The sequence below is a fragment of the Antennarius striatus genome, chromosome 16, assembly GCF_040054535.1.
Source record: "Antennarius striatus isolate MH-2024 chromosome 16, ASM4005453v1, whole genome shotgun sequence".
In the NCBI taxonomy this organism is placed as follows: Eukaryota; Metazoa; Chordata; class Actinopteri; order Lophiiformes; family Antennariidae; genus Antennarius; species Antennarius striatus.
The window spans coordinates 18778980-18795256 of NC_090791.1; the positions used below are offsets into that span (position 1 = coordinate 18778980).

The 16277-nt window shown below is 41.5% G+C and overlaps 1 protein-coding gene across 1 annotated transcript; it reads left to right on the plus strand.

Annotated features, from left to right (window-relative positions):
• Positions 1 to 675: 675 nt before the first annotated feature.
• Positions 676 to 15690, plus strand: lin7b (lin-7 homolog B (C. elegans)). Its single transcript, XM_068337223.1, has 6 exons — positions 676 to 986; positions 4352 to 4470; positions 9044 to 9115; positions 11477 to 11686; positions 12279 to 12442; positions 15528 to 15690. The coding sequence occupies exons 1-6, from the start codon at positions 914 to 916 to the stop codon at positions 15547 to 15549; spliced, it is 660 nt and encodes a 219-aa protein (XP_068193324.1). The 5' UTR covers positions 676 to 913; the 3' UTR covers positions 15550 to 15690.
• The last annotated feature ends 587 nt before the right edge of the window (positions 15691 to 16277 follow it).

Here is a 16277-nt window from a genome sequence, read left to right on the forward strand (position 1 = left end):
ATGGTCAGTTATGAGCTTCAAAATAAGGGGATGTGCACAAATATGAAAAAGTTTCTTAGGGATTGGTTGGCCACTTCTAAATTCTGGCATAGATCTAAAGCATATTGGAATATTGGTTTGCACTACTATTGTGATCAGAAATATTTCTCTCGTGGGGAAGATTCTGGTGGAACATTGATTTTAAATGATGTCCTGTAATTGTAATTGCAAAATTCATATGACAAATGAAGATTTTCTGACTCCAAAACTATCTGGAAATCCAACTAAACTTGTTTCACAACGTGACTGATGTTTACATGCAGAAACACGAAAAAAGAATTAAGATTTCTATATTTGTCAAGGTAATTTGTAAATTGTGTTCGTCTAATGACAAATTTTTTAGTGACCCGTTTTGGATAACGACGTTTTAGCGGTTGTAGGGAATGGACTGATGCAGCAACAAGTCTCATGATAAAGGTGTCTTAAAGCGTGAAAATGTTTACTTTTGACTGTTAACGTACGTCATAAATGCCCGCATTTGAAGGAAGCAGCGTCAGCCATCCTAGACCCAAAAAGTGTCCTAGTCGATTGCATGGTGAGGACAAATGTTCAAGTGGCTATAACTAAATTGCAACAACATTGCACCACTAGACAGTCGTAACGGTTCGTCTGCTGGTGGGAAGAAGGTACCACATTATCTCTGTTACAACCGTTTTAATTATAACGTTTCCGCCACTGCTTCAATTGCGCAGTGTGATGCGTGGAGATACAGTCGCGCATCAGCTGGGGCGTTGGTGGAGCTGTCCTCCGTCCAGCCGCATGTCCTTGTTCTCCGATCGGCAGGAGCTGAACATGGACCGCGCTTAACTGCGATCCTTCAACCGAACCCGTCACCGTCTAAGATTTACTGCCTGGAGTCGGAGATCTGCCGATTATGTCTTTGTACTACCATCCTGCCAAGGAGGCAGATATGGCGTCGATGACAGAGCCCTTGTGTCTGGAGAGAGGTAACGTGGAGGTGCACTCACTCTGATCGAGTCCAGATTGTTAATCTGAATGTACACGTTGGGACAGGTGAAGAGGGAACCTCCTGTTTGTGTTTCTATGGTTTCTATGTTTCGTTTGTATCACTATCAGAGGGGCCTGGTGTGACCTGCTGTAGAGCTGAACCCACACCGACTAACCAACTAATTGCCTGGTTAAATCTCACACCAGTAGAACCAAGACGCGTCGCGTTCACAGGCTGTGCGCTGCGTGGGAACCTCTGGACTCACGTCCGACGTGATGCACATATCTGGACTCCGCTGCATCTGCTGTTCATCTGGGTCTTGCTTCCAAAACGATGTTTTGGTCTTCACTGAGCATCACATGAATAAAATCCAGATCAAATGTCATTCCGGTTTTATTATATTTTATGTTGATTCATTAAATCAACTACAATTAATTTATAGGGAGTTATTTTGTAGAAAGGGCGATTCTCTGATTAGTGGGCCCAACCCCTGATCCATGTGACGGATAGTCAGAGACAGGGTTTTCGCTCCCAGTTAAATGGCCATATTACACTACTGTAATTCTTTACTACAATGACACTTCAGTGAATTCTGAGAGAATTATGATTGAATGAAATGAAACATTTTATTCAATTTCCTTCACAATGGTACCATCAGGTTTAAACTACAGTAATTAGAATAGTGTTTTATTGTCTTCTTCCTTTTCCTTTCGGCTTTTCCCTTCAGGGGTCACCACATCAAATCAGTTGCCTCCATTTAACCCTGTCTTCTGCATCCTCTTCTCTTACACCAACTACGTTCATGTCCTCTTTCACTACATCCATAAACCTCTTTGGTCTTCCTCTAGGCCTCCTGCATGGCAGTTCAAAACTCAGCATCCTCCTACCAATATATTCACTATCTCTCATCTGGACATGTCCAAACCATCTCAGTCTGGCCTCTCTGACTTAATCTCCAAAACTTCTAACATGTGGTGTCCCCCTAATGTACTCCTTCTACGCTCCTTCACTTATTTTCCACACTCTCCATTGCTCTGGACTGTTGACCTTAGGTACTTAAAATCCTCCACCTTCTTGAGCTCTTCTCCCTGTATAACCTCACTCTTCCACTTGAGTCCCTCTCAATCACACACATGTACTCTGTCTTACTGCAGCTAACCTTCATTCCTGTGATCTGTGGCTCTCACCACAGATCACAATGTCATCTGCAAACATCATAGTCCATAGAGATTCCTGTTTAACCTTGTCTTTCAGCCTGTCCATCACCATAGCGAACAAGAAGGGGCTTAGAGCTGATCCCTGATGCAGTCCCACTTCCACCTTGAACTCCTCTGTCACACCTACAGCACACATCGCCACTGTCTTACAGTCCTCATAGATGTCCTGCACCGCTCTATACCACAATACCACAGTTCCTGTTTGGGCACCCTGTCATAAGCTTTCTCCAGATCTACAAAAACACAATGCAGCTTCATCTATCAACATCCTCAAAGCAAATACTGCATCTGTAGTACTCTTTTTTGGCATGAAACCATACTGCTGCTCACGAATGTTCACTTCTGCCCTTAGTCTAGCTTCCACTACTCTTTCCCATAACTTCATTGTATGGTTCATCAGCTTTATTCCTCTGTAGTTGCCACAATTCTGCACATCTCCCATGTTCTTAAAAATGGGCACCAGCACACTTCTCCTCCACTCCTCAGGCATCTTCTCACTATCTAAGACCCTGTTGAACAACCCAATCAGAAACTCTACTGCCACCTCTTCTGGGCTGTTCCATACCTCCACAGGAATATCATCAGGGCCGAATGCCTTTCCACTCTTCATCCTCTTCAATGCCCTCCTGACTTCATCCTGACTAATATTTGCTACTTCCTGGTCCACAACAGCTACCTCTTCTAGTCTTTGTTCTCTCTCATTTTTCTCGTTCATCAACTCTTCAAAGTATAATAATAGCAGTGACATGTGGTCAGGGGAGGCAGGTGAGGCAAACATGTACGTAGCAACATAAAGTTTTTCTTTTAATCAAATGTGCTTATTTGTGTATTACAGTTTGTATTTGTAAATAATTCTGCTCTGAGACTTTAAAAAGAACCCACTCGCTGTTGCTTATTAATTGGTGAATAAGCTACACTGTAGGTTCATATGTTTATAAATCCAATTATGATGAAATCAGTGCCTCACCAGCCATGAACCTCACCGCACGTCACTGAGTAATAGAAATAATGGATCAGAGAAAACAACAGATTTAATACAATAGACCTGTTTCAGAGAGAGCCTCTGTTAGTGTATGAAACCTGAGTCTCATCATAATGATCAGGGCTTAACTTCTCAACTTTAACACAAGTCTAATCAAACGTCAAAAGAAGGATCTGACAGTTCATACTGTGCAATACATATGAATTACCTATGACCAAAGATTAGTACCAAAACCAAACAGCTCATAGGATGATTTTCTCTGCCAAGGCTGCCTCTTGTCTCCGATCTGTCTTGTTTGGTGACGAAAGTGCCCGGTTTAAGGAGAGTAGAACTGTCTCTGCTTGTTGCTTATGATGTAGTTTCATTGGCTTTATCAGTCAGTGATCTCCAGCATCACTGAAACCTTTACAAAAGAGTGAAACAGCTAGAAGAATATTCAGCACCTCAATTATGACATCATCTTTACTATAAATATCAATTCAGTGTCCCCTTCATTTTGGAGCATAGACCAAGAGGTCTACAGGATATTTGATCTGACATCAGCAGTAAGGTGTTTTACTCTACTTGTTGGTCATTGTGAAAAGGGATCAGAACCTTAAGGCAAAACTTTGGATCCACCAGTGGATCTCCATTCTGACCCTCATTAATGGTCATGGGTTCTGTGAGGCTGAGTGTTTGTTTGACCTTCAATGAGCTTTTCTTCAGGTATTTGAACGTAATGATTATGGATGCTCAATAAGTGAACTACATTTCAGTAATTAGTTTCCAGTTATTTCTATGAACTTTAAATAGACTTCAAATACACTTTATTTATTGTTCTGTGGTATGTCATACATTTACCTTTCTTGCTAGATCAATTTTTTCATCAAGGAACAGCTTTTTCTCATAGAGATGTATAGAGAGGCTAAACAATATCTGCACCATGTTTCCACCAATTGTCTTCTGGATTAAGTTTCTTCCCAGGATTCTTTTACTAGAAAATGCACCCTGTTCTGCTATATCAGAGCACCATATTTATTTATTCATGCACCGAATCCCCAGAATACACAGAACAAGTAGATCTTGAAAAAAAACAAAATATCCTTTATTTCTTCATTGCATTGCAGTCCACCTGGGTCTCTTGTCTTGTTGGTCATAATTCTTGCTTCTGTTTTTATGTGTCAGATGTGTGCAGGGTGATTGAGCTGCTGGACCGACTGCAGCGCAGTGGGGAGTTGCCACCTCCCAAACTGCAGGCCTTGCAGAGAGTTTTGCAGAGCAAGTTCTGTGCTGCTATCAGAGAGGTAAGACAGGGAGTCAGGGGAAATATGGTGGGTCCCTATGTTCAATTCTCAAAACTTTCACTTTGGCCAGCGTTTTCGCCCCAGATATCTGCGTTGTCTTTTGGACGAAAGGCGTGACCGCAACGAATAGCCTTGCTGCTCGATGCCTTATGCCATATTGTTCACATTATTCCTTCTGGCAGATTCGCCGTGTATGGTTGGCCGTCATAATTGGTTGGGCGTTTGATTGACAGGTAGTTGGTGGAGTTAAAAAGCGTGACAGTGTGAAGTTTTCAAATGAGCTTATTCAAATATGTACAAGTCGGTAGGGAGATAATGCTCTTCGACCAATCAGCTTATGAACAGACTCTCGGAACATATGTGTTGATGGACATAAATCAAATAATTTACAATAAATATAATCATGTATCCAGCTGAGACTGACTCCTGGAATATAGTGGTCCTGAGTGGGACCAGGTGTGATGGACAGTACAATGTTCCTTGCAGCTTTAAAGGTCCCTTATTAATCTTTCTTTAATTCATGTATTTCAGCTGCCCGATGTCCAACTACAGTGCACCCTCATTACTTGAGGTTAATGTGTTCCAGGAACCACAGGAGAATAATGACAAACTACTTATCTTATTATTTAATTTAAACTTTTATGAACTCTGCCCATGCTGATATTAAACCTCCTTCTATCTGTATTACCTTTTCCCACACTCTCATCGACTGTCTAAAGCGTGTCTGTGTCTCATGGAAATGTGTTGGGTTCAAAAGACTCTTGAAACATAGCGCACTTTCAGATGATGTCAGCCAATAGAATGTGTGTACGGTATGACATGACTACGTACCAAAAATCCGCGATGAGGTGAAGTTGCGAGTGTTGATGCGCGAATGTGCGCTGTACACTGTATCTAAAATGTCTTTCCCCCAAATTGATCCTTGGTCTTCAATACCTTTGATTGAATATTGATCAAATCACTTCTGCCTCAAAATGCTCTGTGTTAATGGGCATGGCTCTGAACTCCATCTGTCACCACAACCCTCGCCTTCTAAGCTCCCTCTCCCCTCGTGTTCACGTGCATTTTGTTTACAGGCGCCACAAGAATGAGTGTGCCCTACCGATCAATCACCATGTCTGGTGGAGATAGCCTTACATGGACACACAGTCACTGGTTATGTGTTCTCCATGATGATGGGGATAGCCTTATGCGGACACACACGCACTGGTTATGTGTTCCCCATGAGGCTGGGGATAGCCTTACATGAGTGGACACACACACACATTTACATACACATACACAGATGACTGAAGCAGCGCTAACTAGTTAGCCAAATGCTAGCTGACTTCAACAGCTTGTGAGGAACTTTCAGTGTGTAGCTCTGAGTTAGGTCTGTCACAGTTCGGTGTTGGTGCTCTGCTGTGCTGGGGTGTGGCAGAAGGAGAAGCCGAACTTGTGGTAGCCTCGTCTCCATACCTGTTGTTCGTCTCCACACCTGTACCCGATTGGGTTGGTTAGCCTGAGGTTTTATAAGCCAGCTCGGACTTTGATTCTTTGGCAGGTTGTTTTTTGTTCTTCTGTTTGTCTCGTGTTTTATTGATGTAACTTTGATTAAAATATGGGTGTTAATCCCTCCACCAGTGTCCTGCATTTGGGTCCTACTCGTGGCCGTCATGACAGAACAGCCTGGCCCACACTAGACCCAGCGGACCCCTGCTTAGTGATGGCAAAATGAGTCTTTCTGAAGTACTGAACCTTTTTTGAACCACAGTGTCATAAAGTGGTTCACTACCCGAAGCTCCAGTCAGTTCTCTCAGGTGACACCTACCGTGAGTTTGGATCACTGTTCGAACCCCTGCAAATGTGACGCGCCTCTTGTGCACAAGAAAATGATACTTATTAACATAGAAATTTATAACGTGACAATTAGTCCAATGACACAATGAGTGATGCAACAGTATTTTATGAAATTATTTTTTTACCCTATCATAAAACTTCCACCTATGAAGCAAAAATAATACAAAAAAAATAAAGCTTAAAATGTCATTCATATATTCTTTTGGATTTTGTTTGGAGTACTTAGTGTTTTACGCATGACAGTATGCTAAGTGTACTGAATGATTGTTTTTATTGAGGAACAGCATTTTTTGCACAAAAGAAAGGGTCAGGCGATTTTTTTTTGTAAACAACTTTGCCAGCCTTAGAAAACGCTTAAACACGTTTGGATCCAGTTTGATGCATCCCCCTGTATTTACATGGATATTCTGCTCAGTCCAGAGGAGGAGTAACTAGATTTCACTGCACCTCAATGACAGCGTCTGCAGTTGCATGTTTTGATTGTCTTCTGCAACGCTTTCCAACAGCTTCCACAGGTTAATACCTTCCTATTGAATAAACACAGGAAGTGACTGTATTGTACCTTGTTCGATGGAACCAGATAAAATGCTTCCACATTTGACAACACTTCCTGGATGGCTCCATCCCTCAAAAAGTCGCAATGTCAAACAAAAACGATGGCTATTCACAACGTACAATACTTGTAGAACAGGGAAAGGATGTGATGTTTTAGCCGTCTTGAGTATTATGTTTCAAAGCTCGGATTGTCAAACCGAATCAGTCAGCTGACTTGGACTGAATGAAGCAGTGAAGTGGTTCGAACGTTATCAGTGACATCAACAAAAGCAAGCTCCGACCCACTGCTTCACTATAAGTGGCCTGTCAAGTTCGAAAACCCCTGCTTTCTCAAGGGTTTTGCTGACCTAACCAGCAGCAAGCTCTGGAATCCTGAATTTGCTGCTGAGAGGAGGCAGTGGGGGACACCCGTGTGGCATGGCTGTCCGAGTCCGTCTCCTTTCCCGGACCCCAGCCTGTCTCCACGCCCGGGCCCCAGGCCTGCTCTCGCATCTGGACCCCAGCCAGTCCCCTCGCCCTGACCCCAGCCTGCTCTCGCGCCCGGACCCCGACCGGATTACGTGCCGGGATCCGAGCCGGTTCCTGAACCTCTTCCCGATCCTTACCCTCCCCAGTACTGCTTTTGCTCTGCTGGGGTGTGGCAGGAGAAGCACAACTTGTGGGCGGTGCCTCATTTCCACACCTGTTGCTCATCTCCACACCTGTTGCTCGTCTTCACACCTGGACCTGATTGGGTGATTAGCTTTATAAGCCGGCTCAGACTTTGGTTCTTTGTCAGGTTGTTTTTTGTTCTTCTGCTTTTCTCATGTTGCCTTGATTTAACTTTGATTAAAATATGGATGTTAATCCCTCTACTGGTATTTGGGTCCCACTCTTGCTCGTCGTGACACGGTCATTGCCACACACTGCTACCGTAGCATGAACACGAACTACAGACACACACACACACACACACATACACACGACTGAAGTGGACCTAACTAATTATCTAAATGCTAGCTGACTTCAACAACTTGTGAGGAACTTTCAGTATGTAGCTCTCAGCCAGGTTGTTACCACACACTGGTACCGTAGCCTGAACGAATTGCACCTCGGGATGACCACGCCCATATCCAGGTAGACAATCAAATACGACTCAGCATAGGTCAATTTCTCTATCAATCACCCCGGAGATGACGTAAGGTTCAGCGCTGTGGTCAATTTGATTGTTTTCAATTCTGTTCAGCCATGAATCCAAAGGATTCCAAATATCTACTGAATCAAGAAGCGTTTGTTTTCCAGATTCTAGGATTTGGTAGGGTGAGGGAGAACCAGTATGTGTATGAATGTTGACCTGAAAAAATGTGTTTTTCATAGGACCCATATGCTGTGTATACAGTGCCTTGCGAAAGTATTGGCCCTCCAAAAACTTGTTGATATTTTGCCACATATCAGGCTTCAAACTTAAAGATAACAAACTGAAAATATTTTTCAAGAATCAACAACACGTGAGACGCAATTGTGACCAAATTTATTCAACATTTTATATTGTGTTTACAAATAAAAAACTGAAAACTAGGATGTGCAAATGTGACACCAAATGACACTTAGGTGAACTCTGTCATTGTTGTCATTTAGGTCAACATTGGATCATTCAGACGTCATCAGTGAACTTCTGGAGTCATTTGGCTGAGCTGAGAGAACAGGGGGTCAATATTTTTGCACATCCTACTTTTCAGTTCTTTATTTGTAAACATAATATAAAATGTTGAATAAATTTGGTTCCACTTCATGGTTGTGTTTCACATGTTGTTTGAAGCCTGAAATGTGGCAAAATGTCAAGAAAGTTCTTGTGGGGGGCCAATACTTTTGCAAGGCACGGTATACAGTATGTATCTAATATAGCATCCCATTTCTCTTGGCCAGAGACATTGGTGAACATAGTTGGTAAACTTTCACTAACATCAGAACAGCTCCATTCACTGTATCTTTGCCCAGGGCTTGCCTGAGATCATTACAATTCTAGCTTTGAATAAATACGCTGGCATGAAGTTGACATCAATTGTCATTTTGCTGTAAAGAATCCATTCTTCTTGTTTGCAATTTGTTTGGTTTTGATGTTTGTATAATTGTACATCATCTGTGTGTATCTTGTTTGGTACATTAGTATGTACTTTGCTATTTTTTGGGTGTCTTTCAGGTGTATGAGCAGCTATATGACACTCTAGACATTGTTGGAGGACCAGAAGTGCGAGCGCAAGCAACAGCCAAGGTATTTCACTTTAATAACTTGAGTATTATGCAAGAGCAATTGTTTTAGATTGGGATTTTATTTATTTACACAAGCACTGAAGCAAGTGTAAAGAAGTAGGAAGGCAGTGTGTGGAGTGATAGGTATATCCAACTTCAGAATTCAGAGCCATATAGCCTTTTTTCCCCCATCTTTGTCATTGTCTGCTAACATTTGTACATGTCTCAGGTCAGTTTACTTGTGTTGAGATAAATCAAGAACAGCAAAAGAAAAAAATCAACTGGACTTGCTTATGGTTAGTTGAAGGTGTTTCACCTGTCATCCAAGAGGCTTCTTCACTTCTAACTGACTGGTTGTGTCCAGATATGTCCGGATCCTATTGAAATCAACAAGTCGTTGTAAGTGAGGGAGTCTTTGTCCTGCCCACCCCCATGTGAGCTGTTTCTGCTGAACTGCACCCAGGTGTCAATAGTTTTTGTGACTTCTACAGATAGAGGTCGATACTGCAATGTAGGTGGTTGAAGGATAGTGTCTTATTCCTCCTATAATGTCTGCAGTTAGACAAAAAATGGCTTCTTTAATTCTTAAACCATCTATCTTCCCTGGTTAAAACCTGGAGTGACTTGTGTCTTTGAGGTGCAGGTGGACTGCTGAGTCTAGTCCTAAGAGTTGTTTTTCCTGTGTTGAATCATATGCGTCTGGGACAAAAGTGTGGTTTCCCAATGTACAAGTCACTGCAATGTATGGTATAGCACTGGACACTATACCATACATTGTTGTGTTTCTGGCGTGATGTTTTGTCCAGTTGTCAGACCAGCTTCTTTCTTAGTATGTTACCAGGAATAAAATATATGAGAACTTTTTGTTGACTTAAAATTATTTTGAATTTTCTAAACACCAGCATTTTAGGGGATGGGAACAGATGCTCTCCATCTCCTGTTTATTTATTTGTTGTTGGATTTGTTGGTCTTGACAAATGCTGAGTTTGGATAGCCACACAACAAGAGCAATCCGGATGTGTTTCTGTTGCTTGATTTTTCCTTCTGTTCTGGTGGGGATATTTTGGGCCCGGTGGTTCAGGGTTCTGATGATCCCTAACTTGTGCTGTAGTGGGCGGTGGGAATTAAACAGAAATACTGGTTTGTGGGGGTGGGTTTTCCGTACACCTCCACATTGACATTCCCATCCATTTCAAGGTGTACTGTGCAGTTCAAAAAGAGCAGGATGTTATCCTTAACATCTTCACAGGTGATCCACTCTGTTGATTCGGTTTGTAAAGACCTCCACTTCTTGAATCCATTTTACCCAAGTGTCATCCACATGCCTGAACCAATGGCTGGGTGCTGTCCCCGTGAAAGAAATGTGTTCTGTTTGGTAGGGTTTAATCTAGGAGAAGTTTTTTTTTGCTGTCCTCACTGCCTGTCATTGAAATGCAGATGAAGAATGATGTCACATCATAGGAAACAATAGTTTCACCCAGGTCCAGTTTTATTTTCTTTGCTTTGACTGCCAAATCCTGTAAGTTTTTCATATGGTATGGAGTGTTGCTAACAATAGCATAGTGGCCCAGTGTTTGCCATTGTAAGTGACCGAGTTGATGCTGTTGACGATGGGTTTGAAGGGCATACCTTCTTTATGAATTTTGGGAAGTTGATAAATATTTGGTGTGGCTTCCTCAGGGTATAGCCAGTAGTGAAGGGTTTGGTCGATGACTTTCTCTTTCTCCAGGCATTGTAGGAGACTGATAGTTGTTGCTTTTTAAACTACTGGCAGGGTTACGCCTAAGGGTCTTTTACATAGGGGAATCACTGAGCAAATCAGTCATCTTAGTGTAGTAGTCAGTTGTGTAAAAACTGCCTTTGTCAGCAGATAAAATGGTGATATTTTGGTCTTGTTAGAGTGATGCCAGTCAGAACTGAAGAAGGCTCTTAGATGAGAGGTTGAACATTTTCAACGAACCTGAAGCAAGTCCAATTGATTTGTGTTTTAGTCTTCTTGAGCATTTGTGTAATTCTTTTCCATATTTCAGTTTAGGAACAATTACAGAAAGTTAGAATTGTGCTTCTGACTATAATTTCTAGATAGACAAAATTTAGTCAAAATAACAAATACTAAAAACTTCAGATTTATTGGCCAGTCCCAAATTGAGCATAGGTATGAGTGTGTGCGTTTATGTCTGTCTCTGTGTGGTTCTGCGGTGCACTGGCGTTGCGTCCGGAGTTTTCCCCTGCGTCATGCCCTAAGCCAGCTGGTATAGGCTCCAGCTCCCCGTGACCTGCAACAGCGGTAAAACGGATTGGACAATGGATGGATGTTTAGCATTTGAATGAACCTCTGACCTGTACTTTTGTGCTGATTATTCAATTATACTCCTAAATCCAGGCCACAGTGGCAGCTTTTGCAGCCAGTGAAGGCCACGCCCACCCAAGAGTAGTGGAGCTTCCTAAGACAGATGAAGGCCTGGGGTTTAACATCATGGGGGGCAAGGAGCAGAACTCTCCTATTTACATCTCCAGAGTGATCCCTGGAGGAGTGGCCGACCGCCAAGGAGGTCTAAAAAGAGGAGACCAGCTGCTCTCTGTTAATGGAGTGGTAAGACGCTTTAATCTACTTAAAAGACACATTAAACATCTAATCTTACCAATCAGGTTACACAGGCAGTCCAGCTGTACCTGGATATTTCATCAAGATGTGCCATCACAAGGTCTGCTGTGTCTCCTAGCAGTCTCAAAAGCATAAAAGAGATGCCTGAAGACTTGTCGTTGCCCAAGGAGATCCACACAGATTGTGGAAGGGTAGAACCAGTATATGTTCCTTTGTTCAAGGTCCTTTAATGGGCCGTGTGCTTACAGCTCCGAGCCATGTAGTTCAGTTGGCGTTTTCCAGAGAACACCAGAATTGGCAGGTCTACCATCAGATCCCTGTTTTCTTAATAGAAGAATTTTAGATATTTTCATTTTATTTTTATGTATTCTGTCAATTGACAAAGAGCATACTTGGTGTGGTAATGTACTGTATATGCAGGACTTAAAACCCCCAAGTATAGTGCAATAAACCCCCAAGTATAGTGCAATGTAAGCAGTTGATTTGAGATTTACTTTCAGCTTAAACCGAGAACCACACTGTTGATTTACGTGATACATGATTAATACATTTCTTCTTGCATACATTGGTGTCCATGCAGAGTGTGGAGGGGGAGCATCATGAAAAGGCTGTGGAGCTGCTAAAGGCTGCCCAGGGCTCAGTGAAGCTGGTGGTCCGTTACACTCCGAAAGTCCTGGAAGAAATGGAGGCTCGCTTTGAGAAGATGAGGAGCGCCCACAGACGACAGCAGCACAACAGTTTCTCGTGAGACTGCTCATTATTCAGAACGCTACCTTAAACATGCGGATCTGCGCATTCCTAAATTCAGTCTGCATGCATTGAAGAAATTCAAACAAACACACACACACACACACACACACACACACACACACACACACACACACACACACACACACACACACACACACACACACACACACACACACACACACACACACACACACACTTGTGTGTGTCAAGCCCACTTTTTATGGTCTGAAACACCTGACAATTTAGTTGGTGTGTTACTAACTGAATGAAATAGAAATATAAAATCCATGTGATTTTATGCACAAACTATTTCTGCAGAATTACATGTAAACAAAGTGATGTATTTTTAAAGTACCATATTTTCCGCAATATAAGGCGCACCTAAAAGCCTAAAATTTTCTCATTAACCTGTGGTGCGCCTTATAATCTGGTGCGTCCTGCATATGGATTAATATTCATATTAATATTGGTTAAAAACATGATTGCCGCCAGTCATGCCGCACTCCGCCACCAGAGGAGCCCCTCACAAGGCACTCAGGCCCATGCCCCCTAACAACGGTAGTCAAGGGGCGTCACCGAAGTCCCGGCTCTGACTGAGCTGCTCTCAGACGGTAGAGCAGACTGTAAGAGCACCGGTGATTACGTAGCAAAACATAAGGAACTTTCAACAATTTGACTGACTGACTGACTGATCTTAGTATTTCCTAACTATTTGGCATCGGAAATAACCCAATTTAAACTTAATTGGTCTTAAAATGCCATTGTGTTGTCATCTGGAATCTAGTGGCGGTCCATTCTATTAGTCTGTGGAATTAGATTATTAGATTAGATTAGATTATTACACAATAAATGCGAGTTGTGCATAACGTAAAAAACAAAGAATGAAGAAAAAAATGATGGTCATTTACCTTTTAACTGCTGTCCTCATTGCTTTTTTTCCCTCTTTGGTTCATGCGTTACTTGTCTCACCATGAACAACAGAGTGAATTCCAGTCCTCCTTTGGAACTTCTCCAACCACCCACGCAATGCCTTAAACTCCTTAAACTTCCTTTTGTTTTAATAACCTGGCAATTGTAGATGCATTACGACCATATTCTTTGGTGAGATCAACCAAACGCATCCCTTTATAATCCTCTCCTATTATCTCTCGCTTTGTATGGACAAAAAAACTCTTTTCTTCGTCTTTTCTTTTCGTCTTTTCTCCGTCACTTTCTTGGGGTCCATAGCAATACATACTCAAAAAGTTATTATATTTGCACAAAACTATCAGAACACCCTCACAGGTCAAGTCCCGAATGCCGAGACACTCCATAAGCAACTTTCTAGATCCACAGAGGTGGAGTGGCATCCCTCTTAGCCAATGGGATGCCAGGAAGATATGTAATAGCGGCTATGAAAATGTTGCGTTCAGGAACCTGTGGGAGATTCGAGTATCAGCCGATACTGTTTTTTTTCATTACGTAAGTCAAAATTTCTTTCCTAAGTAGAGGTAATATTGTCCTGCTGAGAAATTTTGTAAGTAGAAAATTTCGTAAGTAGAGACATTTGTAAGTAGAGGTATCACTGTATGTCCATTCAACCTTTAATGTCATGGCGTCCAGTCACAGGTATGATTAGGATCTGAATCCGAATACTTACCAAATACGGATATTCAAAGCTACTATAGGATTACAGATGAGGACGAGGAGTAGTAGTATTAGTAGTAGGAGCAAACACAGTTCAACTGATCCTTGACTACCTCAGCCTTACAACTGCCAAGAAACTTCTGAGGTAACTCTCCTGTGTGGACTTTCACTGAGGCGGTTTTGTTTTCACCTGTTGGTGTATAATTTGGTTGATTAGGTGGTTGTTTTGTTAATAATTGTGTTTTTATTTTGTTGGTTGGTTGGTTAATTAACATAAATTAATGAAACATGGAAGTGTAGACAAGAGAGGAGCAGAGAGAAGCTCAGTGTTTCAATGGAACGCCTGCAACCCCTGAGGTCTATGGAAGCATTACTACATACTAGTTTAACCAAACCCTAATTATAAGCGGCTTTCAAAAAGAAAGTTTTAACCTTATATTAAATGCAGTGGGGTGTCTGTTTCCCCTGCTAAAAACTGAAAGCTGGTTCTGTAGTAGAGGGACCTGATCTGAAGATGCTGGCTCCGCATCTTTTTTGTATTGACGTAATATTCTGTAACATGTATAGCGGATAAAGCAGTGACAGAAAATGGATAGATGGATGTACAAACTGAGCCAACTAATAAATATGAATCAAGATATCTCAGTACAATTCCTTTAGCAACAGTAAAATATTGGCATCTTCATAAATATGATGGTCCATAGTGTGAAAAGTAGTACCAAGATCTAAAAGTCATTAAAAACTTCACCAGTACTTTTTCTACAGCTACGATGATGAGTTTTAAACCATGGGCTTTAAATCCCGAGGTTGATTGGTTGTTTGGTTGGTTTGTTTTATTATCAACAACCCAGTATTGTTCAGGAACTTGAGATTTGTTTCTGTTGTCTTCATCTTTTCCAAATAACCATGTACAAACCTTACCAAATAACACAGAAAGCATTGAAGCTGTTTCCACAAACCGTGGTGGAGGGAAACAGCTTCATTTAGCTATATGACCAGATCCCATCAGACTTTGGTGTGGATCTTTATTCTATTCGATTCACTATAATAAGCAGGTGGCTTTTAACATGTTGATGTTTCTTCTTATCTTGAGTGACTTCAAGGTGATGTTTCAATATGAAAATAGCTTTGTCTTCTCCGTAGAATGTATTGAGAATAATGTTGACTAGAAACACACCAAAAGAGATTTTCCATCTCCAGGTGATATTGTATGTGTGTAAAACTGTCTTTTACATTGGAGGGGTCTGTACATTTTACAGTTTTATCTATTGGGATTGTGTTAACTCTTTAGTAGTGCTGTCTAAGAAGAAATAGTGATAATCATGGTTTCCACACAAGCACAGGATGCACAAGCCATCCTGGTAGTTAAGCTCATGTTTAGCAAATCTTATTGTGGCCATATACTGAATCTTGTGAGATTTTGAAGTTACATCCTCTGTCTCATGTTCTACAGATCTTTGGAGTCCAGGGGTTAGCTGACCCAACGCCTTCATCAACCTCATCATAAAGCCTTCTTCTCTCTCTGTTTCAATGGGTGGCAACATCGTAGACATGAAGCAAAAAAAAAAAAGCCCAAAGTAGCCTGCCAACACCTGCTACATTCTTCACAAAAACAATACTTCCAGAGTTTCCCTTCTGTCTGTCACTGTTTCTTAGGAAAATACAGATGTAAGCTCTGTAATGTAAGCTCGTTGCCTGCATTCAAATACTCAGGTCAGGCTTGGTTCCCTGCACAGTTCCTATTTATAATTACAGTGACCTGTATCCAGCTAGTGGTGATGTGAATGCAACCTATCCCACTATACCTGTACTTTCATCTGCCCAGTTAGTAAACATCCTCAGCAGCACCTTCTCTTTCGCAATGCCTGAGTATACCTAGTGCTTATGGGCTCATATCATTTTAATTTTGATTTTAACATATTTTTTGCAATCCTCATCAATTCAACTTTAGTATTAGACACTAATGCCTACATCCCTCACCACCATTTCTCCATCACATATCCCCATCAGAGGGCTAAGCATTCACATTATGAAGAATCATGGTTGAATTGGTTTTTGATGAGCCATCATAGTTATACCTGTGTGTATGGGGTTTTTTTGTATTTACTTATTTGTGTATTTAACTGCATAATTATTTGTGAAATAAAGTAACTGTGGAAATTGATTTATTTTTTCCTTGTATCCTTAGAAAACATGGAAATCA